The sequence below is a fragment of the Salmo salar genome, chromosome 15 (assembly GCF_965601325.2).
Source record: "Salmo salar chromosome 15, fSalSal1, whole genome shotgun sequence".
Lineage (NCBI taxonomy): Eukaryota > Metazoa > Chordata > Actinopteri > Salmoniformes > Salmonidae > Salmo > Salmo salar.
In genome coordinates this window covers 105,543,792-105,568,588 of record NC_138305.1, presented here as the reverse complement: position 1 = coordinate 105,568,588, position 24,797 = coordinate 105,543,792, and the positions used below count along the sequence as shown (strand labels likewise).

The 24,797-nt window shown below is 44.9% G+C and overlaps 1 protein-coding gene across 2 annotated transcripts in view; it reads left to right on the top strand.

The window, feature by feature from the left end:
- Window positions 1–24,294, top strand: part of LOC106572826 (zinc finger protein PLAGL2) — a 42,912-nt gene extending 18,618 nt beyond the window's left edge. The window contains exons 2-4 of one of the 2 annotated variants that reach the window (XM_014147333.3): window positions 16,010–16,175; window positions 16,295–16,752; window positions 16,849–24,294. In XM_014147333.3, coding sequence (XP_014002808.3) covers window positions 16,463–16,752; window positions 16,849–18,283 — 1,725 coding nt within the window. In that variant the 5' untranslated portion in view covers window positions 16,010–16,175; window positions 16,295–16,462 and the 3' untranslated portion in view covers window positions 18,284–24,294. Of the gene's footprint in view, window positions 1–16,009; window positions 16,176–16,291; window positions 16,753–16,848 lie in introns of both variants that reach the window. The other variant, XM_082962240.1, reaches the window with a different exon arrangement.
- The last annotated feature ends 503 nt before the right edge of the window (window positions 24,295–24,797 follow it).

Below are 24,797 nucleotides of genomic sequence, written 5' to 3'. Positions count from 1 at the left end.
GAAGTCAATCCGGAAAAAGTTCAAGAACTTTGAAAGTTTCTTCAAGTGCAGTCGCAAAATCCATCAAGCACTATGATGAAACTGGCTCTCATGAGGACCGCCACAAGAAAGGAAGACCCAGAGTTACCTCTGCTGCAGAGGATACGTTCATTAGAGTTAACTGCACCTCAGATTGCAGCCCAAATAAATTCTTCATAGAGTGCAAGTAACAGACACATCTCAACATCGACTGTTCAGAGGAGACTGCGTGAATCAGGCCTTCATGGTCTAATTGCTGCAAAGAAACTACTACTAAAAGACACCAATAAGAGGAGACTTGTTTGTGCCAAGAAGCACGAGCAATGGACATTAGACCAGTGGAAATCTGACCTTTGGTCTGATGAGTCCAAAGTGGAGATTTTTGGTTCCAACTGCTGTGTCTTTGTGAGAAGCAGAGTAGGTGAACAGATGATCTCCGCATGTGTGGTTCCCACCGTGAAGCATGGAGGAGGAGGTGTGATGGTGTGGGGTGCTTTGCTGGTGACACTGTCTGTGATTTTATTTAGAATTCCAGGCACACTTAACCAGCATGGCTACCACAGCATTCTGCAGCGATATGCTGTCCCATCTAGTTTGCGCTTAGTGGGACTATCATTTTGTTTTTCAACAGGACAATGACCCAACACAGCTCGAGGCTGTGCTGTGTAAGGGCTATTTGACCAAGAAGGAGAGTGATGGAGTACTGCATCAGATGACCTGGCCTCCACAATCACCCGACCTCAATCCAATTGAGATGGTTGGGATGAGTTGGACCGCAGAGTGAAGGAAAAGCAGCCAAGAAGTGCTCAGCATATGTGGGAATTCTTTCAAGACTGTTGGAAAAGCATTCCAGGTGAAGCTGGTTGAGAGAATGCCAAGAGTGTGCAAAGCTGACATCAAGGCAAAGGGTGGCTACTTTGAAAAATCTAAAATATATTTTTTGGTTACTACATGATTCCATATGTGTTATTTCATAGTTTTGATGTCTTCACTATTATTCTTCATTGTATAAAATAGTAAAAATAAAGAAACCCTTGAATGAGTAGATGTGTCCAAACTTTTGACTGGTACTGTATATATTTATTGTTAACTTTTGACTGGTACTGTATATATTATTGTTCACTTTTGACTGGTACTGTATATATTATTGTTCACTTTTTGCGTAAAGCTTTGCTGTTGATTACTGCATTCAGTTTAGGATGCTCATTTTGGCAGGTCCTAATAATGTCTGTTTATTTGGGATCTGAAAGTGAAGATGTTTGTAAGTTATATCTGAGCATACTCCATGACCATGTGTTAAGGAAACACACACAAGTGTGGAGGTAGGGAGGTGTTTCCCATGCCAATAAAGCTCTTGAATTGAATTGACAGGTATATGGATGGAGAGAGAGGTAGAGGGGGAGAGAGGTAGGTAGAGAGAGCGAGAGAGAGATGTTTTTCATGCCAATAAAGTTATTGAATTGAATTGAGAGGTGTATGGAGGTAGAGAGAGGTAGAGGGAGAGAAGTGTAGGGAGGTAGAGAGCGGTAGAGGGAGAGAGAGGTGTAGGGAGGTAGAGAGCGGTAGAGAGAGGTAGAGGGAGAGAAGTGTAGGGAGGTAGAGAGCGGTAGAGGGAGAGAGAGGTGTAGGGAGGTAGAGAGCGGTAGAGTGAGAGAGAGGTGTAGGGAGGTAGCGAGAGGTGTAGGGAGGTAGAGAGCGGTAGAGGGAGAGAGAGGTGTAGGGAGGTAGAGAGCGGTAGAGGGAGAGAGAGGTGTAGGGAGGTAGCGAGAGGTGTAGGGAGGTAGAGAGCGGTAGAGGGAGAGAGAGGTGTAGGGAGTTAGCGAGAGGTGTAGGGAGGTAGAGAGCGGTAGAGGGAGAGAGGTGTAGGGAGGTAGAGAGCGGTAGAGAGAGAGAGAGAGGTGTAGGGAGGTAGCGAGAGGTAGAGTGAGAGAGAGGTGTAGGGAGGTAGAGAGCGGTAGAGGTAGCGAGAGGTGTAGGGAGGTAGAGAGCGGTAGAGGGAGAGAGAGGTGTAGGGAGGTAGAGAGCGGTAGAGAGAGAGAGAGGTGTAGGGAGGTAGCGAGAGGTAGAGTGAGAGAGAGAGAGGTGTAGGGAGGTAGCGAGAGGTAGAGTGAGAGAGAGGTGTAGGGAGGTAGAGAGCGGTAGAGGGAGAGAGAGGTGTAGGGAGGTAGCGAGAGGTGTAGGGAGGTAGAGAGCGGTAGAGGGAGAGAGAGGTGTAGGGAGGTAGCGAGAGGTGTAGGGAGGTAGAGAGCGGTAGAGGGAGCGAGAGGTGTAGGGAGGTAGAGCGCGGTAGAGGGAGAGAGGTGTAGGGAGGTAGAGAGCGGTAGAGGGAGAGAGAGGTGTAGGGAGGTAGCGAGAGGTGTAGGGAGGTAGCGAGAGGTAGAGGGAGAGAGAGGTGTAGGGAGGTAGAGAGCGGTAGAGGGAGAGAGAGGTGTAGGGAGGTAGAGGGAGAGAGAGGTGTAGGGAGGTAGCGAGAGGTGTAGGGAGGTAGAGAGCGGTAGAGGGAGAGAGAGGTGTAGGGAGGTAGAGAGCGGTAGAGTGAGAGAGAGGTGTAGGGAGGTAGAGAGCGGTAGAGGGAGAGAGAGGTGTAGGGAGGTAGAGAGCGGTAGAGGGAGAGAGGTGTAGGGAGGTAGAGGGAGAGAGAGGTGTAGGGAGGTAGAGAGCGGTAGAGGGAGAGAGGTAGAGGGAGAGAGAGGTGTAGGGAGGTAGAGGGAGAGAGAGGTGTAGGGAGGTAGAGAGCGGTAGAGGGAGAGAGGTGTAGGGAGGTAGAGAGCGGTAGAGGGAGAGAGAGGTGTAGGGAGGTAGAGAGCGGTAGAGGGAGAGAGGTGTAGGGAGGTAGAGGGAGAGAGAGGTGTAGGGAGGTAGAGCGAGAGGTACAGAGGGAGAGAGGTGGGGGGGGGCTGTTGGCGGAGCGCCCGCTGGCAGTACACCCACTGCTCTGGCTGCTGTAGAGCTCTGTTACAACCAGGACTCCCTGCCAGAAGGGCTTTCCCCAAACTCAGCTCCACACATGCACACAGCTTTATTTTCATGAAATGTCATGACTTTGGGGAGTACAAATGTTTGACCATTAAAAATCCTAATCTTCCTTAACCTCAACGCTAAGCGTAACCCCAAAACCCTAAACTTAACCCTTAAGCTTAAAACTTTTCAAAAAAGTTATTGTTTTCCGACCTTGTCAGGACATTCAAGTGAATTAGTAGGACATTAGGGTCATGATAAGGGAGGAAAACAAGTATACACACACACACACACACACACACACACACACACACACACACACACACACACACACACACACACACACACACACACACACACACACACACACACACACACACACACACTGTTCAGTCTCTACATTTGGATAGTTCCTCAAAACATATAGTCAACTTCTTGCAAATAGTTTATTGTTAAACACAATTTGACGAAGTGTTGGAAATGTACACATCATTTGGGTCAAACAATGAATATTGAATAAAAAGTGAAACAGATTGTCCGTATCTTCATGAAAGAGTACGATTGAGATACAGGCAGGTATGCACCCACAAACATCCCTCTTTCCTGTAGGTGTGACTGATAGCGCTGCTGGAGGTTGGTAGAGAGACACTGAGCAGAGGCAGACCCACCCTCTTCCGATCAACCTCCCTCTTCCTCTCCACCCTCTCCCTTTCTCTTCCTCTCCACCCTCTCCTCTTCCCTCCCTCTTCCTCTCCACCCTCTCCCCTTCCCTCCCTCTTCCTCTCCACCATCTCCTCTTCCCTCCCTCTTCCTCTCTACCCTCTCCCCTTCCCCCCCTCTTCCTTCACTATTGTTCCCCACAGATGAGTGTTAGTTCTGGGTGGGATGGAGGGAAGCCCTGTTTAATTTGTCTTTGTTTGTAGAGCCTGTTCATTTTCTAATTAGTCCTGTTTCATCCCGTGCCATCGTTAAGAGGACGCCTTGTGTCGTCCAGATGTTTCTACCCAGTGAGGTCTGAATAGACTACAGCACATTGAGAGTTCTCAGTAGACTATACAGCACATTGAGAGTTCTCAGTAGACTATACAGTACATTGAGAGTTCTCAGTAGACTATACAGCACATTAAGAGTTCTCAGTAGGTCTATACAGCACATTGAGAGTTCTCAGTAGGTCTATACAGCACATTGAGAGTTCTCAGTAGACTATACAGCACATTGAGAGTTCTCAGTAGGTCTATACAGCACATTGAGAGTTCTCAGTAGACTATACAGCACATTGAGAGTTCTCAGTAGGTCTATACAGCACATTGAGAGTTCTCAGTAGGTCTATACAGCACATTGAGAGTTCTCAGTAGGTCTATACATCACATTGAGAGTTCTCAGTAGACTATACATCACATTGAGAGTTCTCAGTAGACTATACAGCACATTGAGAGTTCTCAGTAGGTCTATACAGCACATTGAGAGTTCTCAGTAGACTATACAGCACATTGAGAGTTCTCAGTAGGTCTATACAGTACATTGAGAGTTCTCAGTAGGTCTATACAGCACATTGAGAGTTCTCAGTAGGTCTATACAGCACATTGAGAGTTCTCAGTAGGTCTATACAGCACATTGAGAGTTCTCAGTAGGTCTATACAGCACATTGAGAGTTCTCAGTAGACTATACAGCACATTGAGAGTTCTCAGTAGGTCTATACAGTACATTGAGAGTTCTCAGTAGGTCTATACAGTACATTGAGAGTTCTCAGTAGGTCTATACAGCACATTGAGAGTTCTCAGTAGGTCTATACAGCACATTGAGAGTTCTCAGTAGGTCTATACAGTACATTGAGAGTTCTCAGTAGGTCTATACAGCACATTGAGAGTTCTCAGTAGGTCTATACAGCACATTGAGAGTTCTCAGTAGGTCTATACAGTACATTGAGAGTTCTCAGTAGGTCTATACAGCACATTGAGAGTTCTCAGTAGGTCTATACAGCACATTGAGAGTATTGGTGTTTGAGATAATCAGTCATAAAGTCCATTGTGTGGCTTTAATAGAATAGTTATTAAGTGTGTGTTTAGTGTATTTCTCTGATAGCTCTATGAAAGAGCCTTGTTTTAGAGTCTCAATCAGAGCGTGAACACGGGAGGGTTGTGTATATAGACCAGGTGTATATCCTTTCCCCACTTGTTGTAATGCAGGAATGAATATAGTGGGTGTTAAAGGCATTTGGTCAATGAGAATTACTGTCAGGTTAGTGACAGGGTGTGGGACTACACATGAAGAAGAGAGAGGTTACAGTACTGGTTCTCCAGTTAAGGGCTGGTGCGTAGTGGGTACTCCTCCCAATCGCTCCCCATGCATGATGTACTGTAATCTAGACTGTTTATTTTGGTAGGTGCCCCTCAAACGCATCTGCCCCTCACACAACAGTGCCCCTCACACAACAGTGCCCCTCAAAACACATCCGCCCCATACACAACAATCTCTGCAGGGTATGTGGTGTAACAGAACTGAGTAAAGGAAGCAGCACAAACTCAGACTTAACCCAACAACCCAGGTGACCTCCCTCTATCATTACTGTCGCAGGATGTACCCATAGACACACACAGTAGTAGATACAACACAGAAAGTGACCAGAGGCAGAGTGGACCTGTTGCAAATCTCTTTGGTTACCGCATATTTGTCAATGAGTGTTATTGTTGGCTTACAGGTGAAAAGGGTTCATGGCTGTTTTAGTGTGAAAAAATAAATACTTCCCCTGGCTTTCAATCACTCATAATTTATGCTGGATTTACAAAAGTCCCCAAAAAGAAAGACAAACTGACTTGGAAGATCCAACAGTGAAAAGTGAACTGAGGAGAGAGACAGAGCCATGGAGGTGTTCCTCTGTAACTGTCAGATGAGCCCCCACAACCACAGGGGCTATCTTTAGCCCGGGCAGAGCGCGGAGTTGTTTGGCCACATCCCGACCCCACTGTTTGCTGCCTGTCCAGGCCTACTGGCTCCAACTGCCTGGAAGGTGCGGGTTTGGCACAGAGTCTTCTTCAGGCGTGCCAGGGAGGGGTTCCTCTTCTGTCCCCGCTCCCCACCCCCACCAACACCAACTCTACAAAATCCTCCACACCAGGAGGTCAAAACCAACCTGGACTCAGGGGTAGACGTACCATACCAAACGTCACATATCATACTAATTGGAGTGTCCTGGATTTACGTTTACTATAATATGTTACGTTTCATGTGGTATGAATCAATTTGTGGATGTCCATCATCCATTTTGTATTTGTTGTGGCTAACGTTAGCTAGGTGGCTAACGCTTACGTTAGCTAGGTGGATAACGTTAGGTAGGTTGGGGTTAAGGTAAGGAGTTATGGTCAGTGGAAGGATGAGATTTGAACACACAACCTTTGGGTTGCTAGATTTGACATTTTTACATTTTAGTCATTTAGCAGACACTCTTATCCAGAGCGACTTACAGTAGTGAATGCATACATTTCATTTCATGCATTTAAAAAAAAATGTTTTATATATTTTTTTTGTACTGATGTTTGGGTTATATGCCTACCCATCCACCCCAACCAACCACCTTACTTTAGTTTTTGCCTTCTGTCTTATGTGACCATACCAAAAGTAACATACACTAATTTGAGTGTCCTGAATTTCAAGTAAAATCAAATAAAATGTTCTTTGTCACATGCGCCGAATACAACAGGTGTAGGTAGACCTTACAATGAAATGCTTACTTACAAGCCCTTAACCAATAATGCAGTTTTAAAAAAGAAAGTGTTAAAGTATTTACTAAAATAAACTGAAGTAAAAAATATATTTAAAAAATGTAAAGTCAAGTAACACATTTACGTATACTATGTTACGTCTAGTCTATAAGACCAGGCTGTCAAAGCCAACAACCATTAGAGGAACTGAAACCTGCCCATTTATGTGAATGGTGGGAGAGAGGAAAGGAGGGAGGGAGAGACAACAGAGGGGTTGACAACAGAGAACTTGACTGCAGCCTCATAAGCACACTTTCAGAACTTGTTGGTCACTGCGTTGATCATTGTTGTTGGTCACCATTCATAGTCCTCTCTGAGCAGTTCGCTATGCAAGGAGCTATGCTATTCAACGGAACACCTCCCTCCTCACTCTCCTTTCTACTCTCCTATCTGGTCCTGCCTGTAGGAGTGTCTCCACTTCCTCCCCTGTCACTCTTTTGTCAATGTGGTTAGTAAAGCATGACTTGCCAACCTCCACTGTGGAGTCACTACACTATCGCTAAGGGCGAATTCCACTGTTGCAAGTGACCCCCTCCCTCCAGACCTGCAGTCTCTCTCTGTGTTTTTCTATTCATCCTTCCTCTCAGTCTCTCACTCAGTTTCTCAGTCCTTCGTTCACCGTCTCTCACATTTCCTATCTTTCACTCACTCACTTGCAGAAGCTCTCCCCCACACCCTCTCTTAGGATATCTCCCAGCATCGATCTGTCCAATTCTCTCTGGAAACTCCCTTTCTCACACATCCTCTTGTACTTTCAAACTAGTCAGACATGCTATACTGGCATGAACTATCATAATATTCTCAGATAATGCAAAAAGAGGTTACAATTTCAGAATGTGAATAAATACTACCAAAATATTGACACAAAGTGACACTGATATAACCAGCAAGACATATGAGAGTTTGTTTGTGTATTTATGTATATTTGTCACATTATTTTTGTAATCAGTGTTTTGCCCCTCCTCTCCCTGGTGAGTGCGGCTCAGGAAGCTGAACTCAGTTTCTATATTCTATATTTATCTCAGTGGTTTAGTTGAACAGGTTCTGTAGCCTCATGCCCTCTGCTCTCACTGCTCTCACTGCCCTGACTACTCTCACTGCTCTCACTGCCCTGACTACTCTCACTGCTCTCACTGCCCTGACTACTCTCACTGCTCTCACTGCCCTGACTACTCTCACTGCTCTCACTGCTCTCACTGCTCTCACTGCCCTGACTACTCTCACTGCTCTCACTGCTCTCACTGCTCTCTCTGCTCTCACTGCCCTGACTACTCTCACTGCTCTCACTGCTCTCACTGCCCTGACTGCTCTCACTACTCTCACTGCTCTCACTGCTCTCACTGCCCTGACTACTCTCACTGCTCTCACTGCTCTCACTGCTCTCACTGCCCTGACTACTCTCACTGCTCTCACTGCTCTCACTGCCCTGACTACTCTCACTGCCCTGACTACTCTCTCTGCTCTCACTGCCCTGACTACTCTCACTGCCCTGACTACTCTCACTGCCCTGACTACGCTCACTGCTCTCACTGCCCTGACTACTCTCACTGCTCTCACTGCTCTCACTATTCTCACTGCCCTGACTACTCTCACTGCTCTCACTGCTCTCATTGCCCTGACTACTCTCACTGCTCTCACTGCTCTGACAACTCTCACTGCCCTGACTACTCTCACTGCTCTCTCTGCTCTCACTGCCCTGACTACTCTCACTGCTCTCACAGCTCTCACTGCCCTGACAACTCTCACTGCCCTGACTACTCTCACTGCTCTCTCTGCTCTCACTGCCCTGACTACTCTCACTGCTCTCACAGCTCTCACTGCTCTCACTGCCCTGACGACTCTCACTGCCCTGACTACTCTCATTGCCCTGACTACTCTCACTGCTCTCTCTGCTCTCACTACTCTCACTGCTCTCACTGCCCTGACTACTCTCACTGCTCTCACAGCTCTCTCTGCCCTGTCTACTCTACTCTGTGCCCTCAGGCCTAGTTCTGCCTAGCGCCCCTCATTTCAGCAGCGTGACTGTGAAAGGGTTAAAACAACTCCACATGCAGGAGCCAGAGCAGTGTACAAGATGACCCCTGACCCCAAAGGACAGGAATGTGGAAGCTCTTTCATCTTGGACAAAACCAAAGACACTTGGAACAGTTGGAAAGTGGAGGGGAATTTCTGTTCTAGGTTTTAGACTAGACAGTTGCATGTGAAAGGGTTTTCTCATAGAGAAACCTTTTTATAAGTGGCAGCCTTGTTAAACAACATCCTGCTGTCCATGTAGTCCCTGTCAGGGGATAGTTGTTGTTTTGGCCTGTTTGTGATGGACATGTGATGCGATACTCTTCCTGGATGTTGATTTGCTATCTCAGTAGATTCTATTTTTGTCTGCAATGCATGGAAACACTCAGCACTGACAATTGTCAGCGTGGACAGTAGATTAGTCTGCCCCTGGGAAGACAATGCTTTACTCTACCCCTGGGAAGACAATGCTTTACTCTGCCCCTGGGAAGACAATGCTTTACTCTACCCCTGGGAAGACAATGCTTTACTCTACCCCTGGGTAGACAATGCTTTACTCTGCCCCTGGGAAGACAATGCTTTACTCTGCCCCTGGGAAGACAATGCTTTACTCTACCCCTGGGAAGACAATGCTTTACTCTGCCCCTGGGTAGACAATGCTTTACTCTGCCCCTGGGTATACAATGCTTTACTCTGCCCCTGGGAAGACAATGCTTTACTCTACCCCTGGGAAGACAATGCTTTACTCTACCCCTGGGAAGACAATGCTTTACAATGATACCACATTATTTATAGACATTCACAGTGAATATACAGTACCATTTGGGGAAAGGCTACCATTTCCATCCTCAGACGTCAATTCAGCGTTGCTTCATCGTCATTTAATTGAAATGACGGGAAACAGCGTTGATTCAACTAGTGTGCGCCCCGTGGGAAAGCATTGCATGCGGTGCTTAACTCTGCTATGCTATGGCTATCCTGACTACTCTCCTGATTACTCTCCTGATTACCTCCCTGACTACCTCCCTGACTACCCTCCCGACTACCCTCCCGACTACCCTGCTGACTTCCTCCCTGACTTCCTCCCTGACTTCCTCCCTGACTTCCTCCCTGACTACTTGGAAGGTTAGGTAGTTGAGAGATTGGCACCATTTTGTTGCTTGGAGTGGTTGAGTATGAACTGGGCGGGGGATCTGGTGCCCATACTGTGGACCCTGCTGGGGAGGGAGAGGGCCAGAGCCTGATGGGGTCAGGGGAAACAAACAAAGCCAAATAAAGAACAAAGTAAAGGACATTTAAATCGTCAGAGGAACATAGCGTGTATAGCTCATACACATATCAAAGAGCAGAAGGGCCACACACAGTATGAAGCTGTTAGTGGTTGATAAATGACAGAAAACGACCTGTATGGTTTCACTGCATGGACTGTACTGATGTGTGGGCAGGTTTTTACAATGGGACTTGTACATTTTATTCTAATGTAATGGAATGAAGAGGTGCAGCTTAGTCACGACAGAGATGGAGAGAGTATGGGGATTTCAGGTTTCAGGAGGTGTTAGATGGTGGGGTAGTTGTAAGTAGGGATTGATGGAGGTGTTAGATGGTTAGATGGTGGGGTAGTTGTAAGTAGGGATTGATGGAGGTGTTAGATGGTTAGATGGTGGGGTAGTTGTAAGTAGGGATTGATGGAGGTGTTAGATGGTTAGATGGTGGGGTAGTTGTAAGTAGGGATTGATGGAGGTGTTAGATGGTGGGGTAGTTGTAAGTAGGGATTGATGGAGGTGTTAGATGGTTAGATGGTGGGGTAGTTGTAAGTAGGGATTGATGGAGGTGTTAGATGGTTAGACGGTGGGGTAGTTGTAAGTAGGGATTGATTGAGGTGTTAGATGGTTAGATGGTGGGGTAGTTGTAAGTAGGGATTGATGGAGGTGTTAGATGGTTAGATGGTGGGGTAGTTGTAAGTAGGGATTGATGGAGGTGTTAGATGGTTAGATGGTGGGGTAGTTGTAAGTAGGGATTGATGGAGGTGTTAGATGGTTAGATGGTGGGGTAGTTGTAAGTAGGGATTGATGGAGGTGTTAGATGGTTAGATGGTGGGGTAGTTGTAAGTAGGGATTGATGGAGGTGTTAGATGGTTAGATGGTGGGGTAGTTGTAAGTAGGGATTGATGGAGGTGTTAGATGGTGGGGTAGTTGTAAGTAGGGATTGATGGAGGTGTTAGATGGTTAGATGGTGGGGTAGTTGTAAGTAGGGATTGATGGAGATGTTAGATGGTTAGATGGTGGGGTAGTTGTAAGTAGGGATTGATGGAGGTGTTAGATGGTTAGATGGTGGGGTAGTTGTAAGTAGGGATTGATGGAGGTGTTAGATGGTTAGATGGTGGGGTAGTTGTAAGTAGGGATTGATGGAGGTGTTAGATGGTGGGGTAGTTGTAAGTAGGGATTGATGGAGGTGTTAGATGGTTAGATGGTGGGGTAGTTGTAAGTAGGGATTGATGGAGGTGTTAGATGGTTAGATGGTGGGGTAGTTGTAAGTAGGGATTGATGGAGGTGTTAGATGGTGGGGTAGTTGTAAGTAGGGATTGATGGAGGTGTTAGATGGTTAGATGGTGGGGTAGTTGTAAGTAGGGATTGATGGAGGTGTTAGATGGTTAGATGGTGGGGTAGTTGTAAGTAGGGATTGATGGAGGTGTTAGATGGTGGGATAGTTGTAAGTAGGGATTGATGGAGGTGTTAAATGGTTAGATGGTGGGGTAGTTGTAAGTAGAGATTGATGGAGGTGTTAGATGGTTAGATGGTGGGGTAGTTGTAAGTAGGGATTGATGGAGGTGTTAGATGGTGGGGTAGTTGTAAGTAGGGATTGATGGAGGTGTTAGATGGTTAGATGGTGGGGTAGTTGTAAGTAGGGATTGATGGAGGTGTTAGATGGTGGGGAAGTTGTAAGTAGGGATTGATGGAGGTGGTAGATGGTTAGATGGTGGGGTAGTTGTAAGTAGGGATTGATGGAGGTGTTAGATGGTTAGATGGTGGGGTAGTTGTAAGTAGGGATTGATGGAGGTGTTAGATGGTGGGGTAGTTGTAAGTAGGGATTGATGGAGGTGTTAAATGGTTAGATGGTGGGGTAGTTGTAAGTAGGGATTGATGGAGGTGTTAGATGGTTAGATGGTGGGGTAGTTGTAAGTAGGGATTGATGGAGGTGTTAGATGGTTAGATGGTGGGGTAGTTGTAAGTAGGGATTGATGGAGGTGTTAGATGGTGGGGTAGTTGTAAGTAGGGATTGATGGAGGTGTTAGATGGTTAGATGGTGGGGTAGTTGTAAGTAGGGATTGATGGAGGTGTTAGATGGTTAGATGGTGGGGTAGTTGTAAGTAGGGATTGATGGAGGTGTTAGATGGTTAGATGGTGGGGTAGTTGTAAGTAGGGATTGATGGAGGTGTTAGATGGTTAGATGGTGGGGTAGTTGTAAGTAGGGATTGATGGAGGTGTTAGATGGTTAGATGGTGGGGTAGTTGTAAGTAGGGATTGATGGAGGTGTTAGATGGTTAGATGGTGGGGTAGTTGTAAGTAGGGATTGATGGAGGTGTTAGATGGTTAGATGGTGGGGTAGTTGTAGAGGGTTGATGGGGTGTTAGTGGTTAGATGGTGGAGGTAGTGTAGATGGTTAGATGGTGGGGTAGTTGTAAGTAGGGATTGATGGAGGTGTTAGATGGTGGGGTAGTTGTAAGTAGGGATTGATGGAGGTGTTAGATGGTTAGATGGTGGGGTAGTTGTAAGTAGGGATTGATGGAGGTGTTAGATGGTGGGGTAGTTGTAAGTAGGGATTGATGGAGGTGTTAGATGGTTAGATGGTGGGGTAGTTGTAAGTAGGGATTGATGGAGGTGTTAGATGGTTAGATGGTGGGGTAGTTGTAAGTAGGGATTGATGGAGGTGTTAGATGGTTAGACGGTGGGGTAGTTGTAAGTAGGGATTGATGGAGGTGTTAGATGGTGGGGTAGTTGTAAGTAGGGATTGATGGAGGTGTTAGATGGTTAGATGGTGGGGTAGTTGTAAGTAGGGATTGATGGAGGTGTTAGATGGTGGGGTAGTTGTAAGTAGGGATTGATGGAGGTGTTAGATGGTGGGGTAGTTGTAAGTAGAGATTGATGGAGGTGTAAGATGGTTAGATGGTGGGGTAGTTGTAAGTAGGGATTGATGGAGGTGTTGGTTACTACTATATATTACGGGGCTGATGAAGAGGTCTTATGTGGATCTTGGTTGTGTGTTGTTGGTGTGTTATTAGTCCTGAGATGATTACATGACATAGCAGAAACGAGTCTTGTTGAGTCCTGGTGTAGATGCTAGGAGTATTGATGTAGGAAGCGTTAGTTATTGGATGTTAGGTATGTAATGCCTAGGACCGGCGGGTCAGGGGTCATGGTGTGAGGGGTAGTGTACGCCATATGATGCAGGACTAGAACTGGCAGGGGTCAGGGGTCATGGTGTGAGGTGTAGTGTACGCCATGTGATGCAGGACTAGAACTGTCAGGGGTCATGGTGTGAGGTGTAGTGTACGCCATGTGTTGCAGGACTAGAACTGTCAGGGGTCATGGTGTGAGGTGTAGTGTACACCATGTGATGCGGGACTAGAACTGGCAGGGGTCAGGGGTCATGGTGTGATGCCGGCCAGGAATGTGCGTTGTTGTGCGGCTCCACAATAGACCAGGATATCTCCCCCCCCCCCCCCCCCCCCCACATCTATATACACACGCGTACTGATGTCTCTCATTAATTCATACCATTCAGACCTGTACCCTCTGTCTCTCTCAGAGATCACACTGCACCTATCAACAGAGAGGGGGTAGTGTTTGTGTCGTATGTGTATGCACACACTTATTTACACTGAGTGTACAAAACATTATGAACATGACAGACTGACCAGGTGAATCCAGGTGAAAGCTATGATCCCTTATTGATGTCACCTGTTAAATCCACTTCAATCAGTGTAGATGAAGGGGGGCAGACAGGTTAAAGAAGGATTTTTTTAGGCCTTGTGACAATTGAGATATGGATTGTGTATGTGTGCCATTCAGAGGGTAAATGGGCAAGACAAAGATTTAAGTGCTTTGAGTGGGGTATTGTAGGTGCCAGGTGCACCGGTTTGAGTCAAGAACTGCAACATTGCTGGGTTTTTCACTCTCAACAGTTTCCTGTGTGTGTATATCAAGTGTGGGGGCACAGGTGACAGTGTGGTTAGTAGGAGCCAGACCAGGGTGACCTTGGACTTGACCATGTGACTTAGCTGTGTGGGAGCAGAGGGGTCCTAGAGGCCCGGAGGTGACAGCGGAGGTGACATAAAGACATGGTGCAACAGTGTTACTTGGATGCTGTAAGAAATGTATGTTTGACGTGACTGTAAGTGGCTTTGGATAAAAGTGTCTGTTAAATAGCTTATATTATTATTATTATTATTATTATTATATGAAATATCAGTCAGGAATGAAACTGTATCCAGACATGTAGTTACAGTATCACTCTGAAACGGTTGGATTTTCATTTTAAACTGACCAAATTAGACAAGTGTTGTTCTTATTTAAAGGGACTTTTACAGTAGTTTTGAGGAATCTCATGAATTTAGGCAGATAGACTGGTCCCGCAGCAGCCGGTTCCTTTATGTAACCCCCCCCCCCCCTCCCTCATACCCTGGGGCTGAGTGTGATTCACTGTTTTCTTTAGGATTATGTGAGCCTTATCCAGCTTCATAACATGTACATGCATGTACACACACACAATGCCGGCTTTGTGCACCCACATTTTTTGGGGGGAAATCACACAATATGATGAGGACATGTATGAAGCCAAGCACACAACATGATGAGGACATGTATGAAGCCAAGCACACAACATGATGAGGACATGTATGAAGCCAAGCACACAACATGATGAGGACATGTATGAAGCCAAGCACACAACATGATGAGGACAGGTATGAAGCCAAGCACACAACATGATGAGGACAGGTATGAAGCCAAGCACACAACATGATGAGGACATGTATGAAGCCAAGCACACAACATGATGAGGACATGTATGAAGCCAAGCACACAACATGATGAGGACATGTATGAAGCCAAGCACACAACATGATGAGGACATGTATGAAGCCAAGCACACAACATGATGAGGACATGTATGAAGCCAAGCACACAACATGATGAGGACATGTATGAAGCCAAGCACACAACATGATGAGGACATGTATGAAGCCAAGCACACAACATGATGAGGACATATATGAAGCCAAGCACACAACATGATGAGGACATGTATGAAGCCAAGCACACAACATGATGAGGACATGTATGAAGCCAATCACACAACATGATGAGGACATGTATGAAGCCAAGCACACAACATGATGAGGACATGTATGAAGCCAAGCACACAACATGATGAGGACATGTATGAAGCCAAGCACACAACATGATGAGGACATGTATGAAGCTAAGCACACAACATGATGAGGACAGGTATGAAGCCAAGCACACAACATGATGAGGACATGTATGAAGCCAAGCACACAACATGATGAGGACATGTATGAAGCCAAGCACACAACATGAATGTGCTATACATGGTAACGCATGCCTAACGTTCAGTGGATAAGATGTTGACATTTTACATAAATTAATACTGTGACGAATGGGATGGCTGAATGACTCAACTACTGGGAATGATCTCTGTCTTAAACTAAACAGACGTTCCTATTAGTCACTTTTCATGTGTACCACTATGCCACGTTGCGCTTTAGTGCCCCCTAGTGCCCAACGGGTGTTTGGACTGGAACTCTGCCCTGTCAAAGTCACAAGTCAAGTCTGTTTTTCCATTTTCATAGCAGAAAAACAATATCAGTCCATAGGCTCAGATTTGGGGGTGGATTCATTTTACATTCTTCTTTTTAAACATTTTAGTCATTTAGCAGTCGTTCTTGTCCAGAGCGACTTACAGTAGAGAGTTCATACATTTTCATATTTCTTTTCATGCTGGTCCCCCGTGGGAAACGCCGCTGCATATGTCTGCTCAATCGGAAATTGCTTTTAAATTGTATTGTAGATCTTCAGCGACAAGGATTGAATCATTACTTTTACATTTTAAAGCAAACCTTCGGAGATATCATCATGAATCATGAATATTCTTTATTGGCCAAAAATACATGAATACACTTAAATAAGAGAAAGAGTATTCACATACTAATTCCTTTCTTTGTATTTTATTTTCTTTACAGGGGAATAAAGATGCAGAGCAACATTTCCTACTCACCCCCAACCATAGCTGTTGGGACTGGGTGAGAGAGAGAGAGAGAGAGAGAGAGAGAGAGAGAGAGGGAGAGGGAGAGAGAGAAAGGAGATCCATAGACAGAAGGAGGACCAGTTCTGGAAAGGAGGAGAGAGGTTATCTTTGCTTTCTCGCACCACCATTGAAATAAGTCTGGAATTTGAAAATGTTCACAGTTGCACTCTCACATCATAGTGCAACAACAAGTACAAAAATACTTTTGTTTTTTCAGCAGACATTGACAACAGCAGCACTATCTGAGGCCCAGAACGTAGCCCTCCTAAGCCCTACCCGGCCCTGCCTGGAGTACGCCCTTTACTGCACTCCACCACTGCCCACGTAGAGCCTGGAAGGCAGGGAAGCCACGGCCGGGATTTCATGGCAACAGCACCCTAGGGCTGCCATGGCAGCTGGTGCCGCCGATGCTCCACGCCATATTACAGCACTGACGCCGGAGGACGAGGAACAAATAGCCGCTGCCAAGCTGTACAGCGACACTACCCTGCCACGTACAGAGAGAGAGAGGGAGAGGGAAGAGGAAGCCAGCGGCAACGAGTGTTTGGTGTGTGGGACTTGGTTTGGTTCGCAGGATAAGCTTCGGCTTCACGCCTTCTGTCACACGGGAGAGAAACCCTTCCACTGCTCCCAGCCACACTGCCCTAAGGCCTTCAGCTCCAAATATAAACTGTTCAGGTAAAACATCACTCCACCAAGAGTTTTTAAACAGTTCCTCTAAAACACTTTCACTGACTAAGTTTTTTCTCATACTGCACTCTCTTCGTTATCCAGGCATATGGCCACACACTCTCCACAGAAAACTCACCAGTGCTCCTTCTGCGAGAAAATGTTTCACCGCAAAGATCACCTGAAGAACCACCTGCAGACCCATGACCCCAACAAAGAGGCCTTCAAGTGTGAGGAATGTGGCAAGCACTACAACACCAAGCTGGGCTACAAGCGTCATGTGGCCATGCATTCAGCCACGGCTGGAGACCTCACCTGTAAGGTGTGCCTGCAGAGCTACGAGACTACCCCTGCCCTGCTGGAGCATCTCAAGAGCCACTCGGGCAAGTCCTCCGGAGGTGCCAAGGAGAAGAAGCACCCATGTGACCACTGTGACCGCCGCTTCTACACACGGAAGGACGTGCGTCGCCACATGGTGGTCCACACCGGTAGAAAGGACTTCCTGTGTCAGTACTGCGCCCAGCGCTTCGGCAGGAAGGACCACCTGACGCGGCATGTGAAGAAGAGCCACTCTCAGGAGCTGCTGAAGATAAAGACAGAGCCTCTGGACATGCAAGGCATGCTGGGCTCTGGCTCCTCCCCCTGCACTGTCAAAGAGGAGCTCAGCCCCATGATGTGCAGCATGGGTTCCAACAAAGACCACATGCTAGCCAAGCCGTTCCCCAGCGGCACCTCCTTCCCCATGGGCATGTACAACCCCCACCACCTCCAGGCCATGTCCAACCCTGAGGTGGGCCACCACCACTCTCTGATGCCCGGCTCCCTGTCCGCTGCCATGGGGATGGGCTGCCACATGGAGCCCCCCCTCCATCCCCCGCACCACCATCACCACCACATCCAAAACTCCCCCTCGCTTCCCCACCTGCAGCAGCCCCAACAGCACCAGCAGCAACAGCAAGCTCAGCCGCCGCCCAAGTACCAGCTGGGATCTACCTCATACCTGCTGGACAAGCCCCTCAAAGTGGAGATGGAGAGCTTTCTCATGGATCTGCAGAGTGGGCTGCCGGGCCACCACTCAGGCGATCATCATCATGCTGCTGCCTCGCCCCCCAAGGAGGGACTAGAGCACCCCTCAGGCCTGACAGATGAGCTGTGTGGGAACTCCCTCCTGTCCAAGAGCCCTGCTGTCATTGCTGAGTCTCTGTGCACTGCTAACATGGACTTCTCTCACCTGCTGGGCTTCTTGCCCCTCAACCTGCCCCCCTACAACGCCCCCATCAGCACAGCAGGACTAGTGATGGGGTACACCTCGTCTGCTGCCTCCTCCTCTTCCTCCTCTTCGTCATCCTTGCGTGGCACTGAGCCCCACGCCGCTGCCACAGCTGCAGCCGCACCTCTTACCTCTTTGCAACCTCAACCTCAGGAGCAGCAGGGCTCCAGCGGGGGCCTGGGTCTTGGGCCCCTGCACCCTCTCCCGCCAGTGTTTAGCTCCAGCCTCAGCACGACCACCCTGCCTCGCTTTCACCAGGCCTTCCAATGAGGGGCCCCCAGGCCCGGCCCCTACGCCATCATCTTCAGCTCACTGCCTCACACCCAGGGGCCAAGGGGCCTGCTGGCTGCAAGAGTGGACATAAAAACACTTGAACACTTAGAAGCCTTAATTGAAGTGCACAAAAGCTTTTGATTGAACTTCAGAGGAAACTAAACCCTTTATTGAAACAAAAGGAAAAGATGAGAAACTTTCAAACTAAGGAGGTTTTATTTGGCCTTTCTTTCTATCCTTTAGCTATGGTGATTGAATCCCTCTCGTTTGTTTAGCTGGATCCCCATTTAGCTTTTGCAGAATCAGCAGCTACTCTTCCTGGGTTACACAAAAAACATGACAAGTAACAAAACACTGATACACAAGGACAGTCACACAAATTAAAATACAATGATGTACAAACAATACATCTAAAATATAATGAGTGTGTGTGTTAGTGTGTCTGTGTGTTAGTGTGTCTGTTAGTGTGTCTGTATTAGAGTGTGTGTGTGTGTGTGTGTGTGTGTGTGGTGTGTGGTGTGTGTGTGTGTGTGTGTGTGTGTGTGTCTCTCCCCTTTGTTCCATGATGTTTAATCTGTTTTTTTTAAAGGTAATTCTTCTGTTTGCTGAGTAACTGGAAATGGAAGGGAGTTCCATGTGATCATGGCTCTGTATAATACTGTGAGTTGCCGTGAATTTGTTCTTTAACCTCTACCACTAACCTATCCCCCCTCATCACTTCCCTCCCTCTATTCTGTAGTCAGGAGGCAGCATTTGCAGGCCTGAAGGCGTGGTACTGTTACTTTATAAAGTCATAATATTAAGAAAATAATCTTAATTTTAGAGAAAATTGTAAAACAAAATATTGTTACCCAGAAGCCTAGTGACCCAGAACACTAGTTTTGAAGTGGGTGAAATATAATTTCTTGCTTTTTCAAATGTGACTGAACATGCTAGGTTGTCTCTCCTGTGAGTGTAAAGGTCTGAACCACCTGCCCAGAAACACACCCTGTCTGTCATCTCCATCGTCAGGGGGGAAAGATTAGTGAAGGACTAAAGTGATACTGCCCCACGGACATTATCCTCCTCCAATATAGGCTACAACCACACCAAAAAATATCTGTCTTGAAAAAGTGCTCTTAAAAAAACTGGAATAACTGATTACTGTTCAGACTCATCAGTTGTGCAGAAAGTAGAAGATAAGTGAAAACAGAGAGTTGATTTTAACGTTGATAACCAATGCCGCCAAACACAGCGACCACTGGCGCCCACATATTTAATGAAAAGCAGATGTGCAGAAAATAGCTTGAGTCAGTAGAAAACATGCCAAGTCATGCATGTTTTATGTTGTTCCTCAAGAGCAGCACTTTTTAGCAGAAGTCTCTTTACCTTTAGGAATCTCTTTGGGTAAGCATCGTGACCTGCTCAACCAGGGCCAGGCCAGTGATGATGACCCTGTGTGGAGGAAATACCCCTCCTATAAAAGCTGCTCTTGAAAACAGGTCATTATTTAACTCATGAGGATTTTCATTCCTTCAATTGTCATTCTTCCAGCATTGGTTTTTAAGAAGTCTCCAGAGTAACAATATGTCACATCCTTTTCCTGCCTTTCATATATTACTGATTTCTATTTTTATGAAAACAAATATATATTCAGTCTGTTAGATGCATGGTAATAATAACCCTGACATATGTGAATAGAAAACAAAAATAACAACGACGACAGTTAAGGAAAACGTGTAAAAGAATGTTATTGCAGTGTATTAAATATCTCGTCAAAAATGAACATTAGAATTGCTTTTATTTCAGTAAGGTATATTTAGGTAGACGTATTAAAACAACGTGTTTTTAATGTGGCAGGTTTACATTTGTCTGTATCTGGCATTTTATTGATAAAAAATGGATGAAGTATTAGCTTTGCCCTTGTAGCTTTCTCCACTGTATTTATTCTTCATCTGTTCATGTACTACTAAAAGAAAAAAACTTGGATTGTTGACTTTGACAAATGTGTAGTTAGTAGGCTGTTAGTGGCATAATAATCCAGTAGGATTTTACAGAGACATCTTTGATCGTCTCGTAGGACTTTAAAAAGAATGACTGACGTTGATAGTCTATTTTCTCAGTTTGAAACACAACCTGATTAAGCGGTCTGATTTTAAGATGCCTTTTTCATTTTCACTAGCCTGTTGAAAACTTACGCCCAAAGTTGTAAAACTATAATACGTGCTCTGTATCACGTAAGTGATATTTGTATGATGGAAAATATGAATAATGTCCTGTCTTTGGTATGGCCAACAAATGAATGATATGTTTCACTTTCCTACAGACATCATGATTGATAGATCGAACACCCAGCACATGGGGTATATAAAGTCCATTAGTCAAAAGACAGTCAAAGTGCATCTTGAGAGTACAAGGACTGATATAAACAGTATTAATATATCATCCTTTTGGTTTGCAACTTTCTCAACTCTCTTGACTTTGTCTGTTTGAGTACTCAGCCCAGTCCATATGCAACTATTAGTAAACATGTAGTTTCAAGTATAAAGAAAAAAACTAAAACTATATAACATAAGGAAAACAAAACATATTGCTGCTTTTAGCCCGTAGAACAGAGAACATTTCAACATTGCAAGATGTAAACATGCACAGTAGTACAGATTTGAACTGTTTCCCTTCCTCTCTGTACTCCTCACTCAGCTGCTTCCTGGATTCAGGAGGAAAGGGTCTAAAACAAATACACAATATTCAGAACAAACAAGTCACCAGCCCTCTCTTTGACATTCAAAGCATGGGACGACTGACTGCGATATGTCTTAGTCGTTTTGTTGTTGTTATATGATATGTTCTTTTCTGTTTGTTAAAACAGGACCTTGAAACAACACAACACATCACCTCATTTTATTCCCAAAACCTGGGGAGAGGAAACAAAATCTTGCACAATTGCTCATTAAAATAAACATTTTATTATTTCATTTTAATAATGGTAGAATTGTTATTCAAATTGACCAACGGACCAGAACCTACCTTCAGTCAGCTAATTAGACTGACCTATAGAAGTAGTTGACAAATATGTGAAAATAAATACAACTTAAAAGAAACATTTGTTTGGTTGTGACGTAGCGCCACTACCAACCAATACTTGTGAAGTAATACGTTCAGGATAGAATCCCCAAAGTTCATGTTGACACTTCCACTAGGCTGATAAATTATCTAAATTAAGAACATTTAATGATTGATCGTGAAGAAATGTGTCTTGCATATCTTTCTTTGAAAGAATTTGCCACTTTCTTATAGTGGTAATTGGATATAAATATTGATATAATTGTTTAAAAGCTATGCTTAAAACATAGATTTTTTTTTGTTTGTGTACATCAAGTGTACATTTGGAAGACCATGGCTATATCCAATCCCAGCCAAAATTGTAGCACTCAAATTTAGCATGTGTCTTTTTATTCATTTATTGAGCATTTATTGATAAAAAAGAAAAGAAAAGGCAATTGGCATTGAGTTTGTCCTCCCTGGGTTTCTATGAGCTAATCTGAATTCTAGCACTTTCAATCTTTTTTAAAAAAGAGAGTTTTTTTTCTTTTAAAATTTCAGCTTATATGTTCCTATGTTTTTAATTTTGTATTTGATCCTGTGTATGTATGTGCCATTAGTTTGATGTGTAGATTTGATCAATCTTTGTGTATTTTTCTCCTCCAAAAGAAACTATTTTTTTTTTATAGACTTTTCACTAATACCTTCTTTCATGTGCCCCCACTCCCCTCTCAGGCCTGTTGGGTAACCAGCATTGGCTTCTCTATTGGAATTTTATATGATTAACACAACAACAACAACAACAACATATTCTACAACCAAGTATTTGTAACAGAGATTTGTAATCCAATTGCCTTTCAGAGAGCATGGTGAGCATGACATCATATCCACAATCTACCAGATCGACCTCTTCAAGGTCAAAAAGACTAGGTCCTGTTTTTTGACAGATGTGACATAGTTCCATTTAACAGAACATTATCTGGGGAACCCAGTTTTTAAAGCACTTTTTATTTTGCAACCATAACAACTGTCTGACGCATGATAAATAAAGCTGAAATAAATTTAAAAAATGTCGGAAAAGGCTTGTAGTACTGCCTAGTGGTACAGAATACATGTTGCCTCTAGACAGGAAAAGGCTTGTACTGCTGCCTAGTAGCTACTGAATACATGTTGCCTCTAGACAGGAAAAGGCTTGTACTACTGCCTAGTGGTACAGAATACATGTTGCCTCTAGACAGGAAAAGGCTTGTACCTCAGCCTAGTAGCTACTGAATACATGTTGCCTCTAGACAGGAAAAGGCTTGTACCTCAGCCTAGTAGCTACTGAATACATGTTGCCTCTAGACAGGAAAAGGCTTGTACCTCAGCCTAGTAGCTACTGAATACATGTTGCCTCTAGACAGGAAAAGGCTTGTACCTCAGCCTAGTAGCTACTGAATACATGTTTCCTCTAGACAGGAAAAGGCTTGTACCTCAGCCTAGTAGCTACTGAATACATGTTGCCTCTAGACAGGAAAAGGCTTGTACTGCTGCCTAGTAGCTACTGAATACATGTTGCCTCTAGACAGGAAAAGGCTTGTACTGCTGCCTAGTAGCTACAGAATACACTTTTGCTTCTAGATAGAATCAGGCAGTCTTGAAATTAATATTGTACAAGATCATGTATCCACCATGCTGTGCCAAGACAGAGCTTGCTACAGAGAAGGCAAGTCTCCATCTGTCCCAGTTTACAGTAGACCTCACCCCACACATGACAGTTTACAGAAGACCTCACCCCACACATGACAGTTTACAGTAGACCTCACCCCACACATGACAGTTTACAGTAGACCTCACCCCACACATGACATTTTACAGTAGACCTCACCCCACACATGACAGTTTACAGTAGACCTCACCCCACACATGACAGTTTACAGTAGACCTCACCCCACACATGACAGTTTACAGTAGGCCTCACCCCACACATAACAGTTTACAGTAGGCCTCACCCCACACATGACAGTTTACAGTAGAACTCAAACCACACATAACAGCAGAGAAGATGGATATGCTAATAATTCATTAGCGGAAGAAAACTAAAACTAAAGTACTTTTTGGAGGCAGCTGTAAATGCTACGTTTTGCACAGCTAGCCTTGGAAAGTGGCCTTTTCAGGAGTATTTCAACAGTTCTTCAGTCTCATCAGGATGACCTAATCATTTTATCCATCCCACCTGTTTTGCAGAGGTGACTCTGCTAAACCTCTGCTGAGATACTCCTGAGAAGGCCAACCTCTGACGGTGGTGTTACACCACGATTCAAACCATCAAATAGTTCATTAGCATCGTTAATGAAAGGTTGTGGAAGTAACAACTCACCTTAAGCTTTGACTGAGTGCCGAGCGGATGTTTTCGCTACAGCGCTTTGTTGTTGGTTCATTACCTCGACTGCGCCTACTAGAGATGCACTTGTCTTCACCTTTCCTCCGTACTAGTAGGTGCAGAACACAGAATTTAAGGGAATTCTTTAATCCATTTTTAAGTCAGTTTGCTTTTTAGTGAGAAACTGGGTACTGTCTGCTGAAGACAAGATTCACATGTAGTTTTACATATTTTTTTAGCTTAATGTAAGTCTTGCATTCCAAGCTCTTTGTGTATCTTGTTTAGCGACATTGACATTTATGTTTAGTACTTTATTACAGCCACCTCTGGGGGAAAAAGGTGAACACATACATGTAATATCTGCATTCATCCTTACACTGTTTTCTATAGCATGGAGTTTATCAACTACAGGGAGAATTGTAGAAAAATATGCTTCAGAGAAAAACAGCTTTTTTGTTACATATCTCACATGCAATCAGTTGCTGCAAAGTGACAGATTTGTATATCGGTCGATCCAAAGAGATGACATAACAACAAACCTATTTACTTATTGTACAGGACATTGTATCTTTGAACTGTCATGTGTTATGTTGAAATGATTAAAATACAAACCCACAGTTTCATACTTTGGTTGTAAGTTTTACTCCTTTGTCTTTTGAAAGGAGGATGGTTAGAACACAGAAAATTGGAAATGGACTAAACAGAGTCATGCTGAAAAAGGCAGTGTACATTCCTAGAGAGCCCTACACCACATGATTTGACACGCTGGACGTCGCTAAGGGTCTTGTTGCTAGAGCTGAGCTAAGCCATTGGACAGCCGTAATTACAGTATGATGTCATACAGTATGATGCAGCTAACCTATAACTACATAGACAGCAACACTCACAAATACACTTCCAGGATACAGACTGTGCTATAACTCAAAAAATAGAAACTCAAATATGCTTTTTAAGATTTTTGCTGGGCAGCCACAAGGTTGTTAAATGTGTATGAGGGTAGCGTACTATGATCCCACAATGTGTAATCTGATCTCTACCCCTCAAGACCCACAACATACAGATGAGGACAATGTGTAATCTGATCTCTACCCTCTCAAGACCCACAACATACAGATGAGGACAATGTGT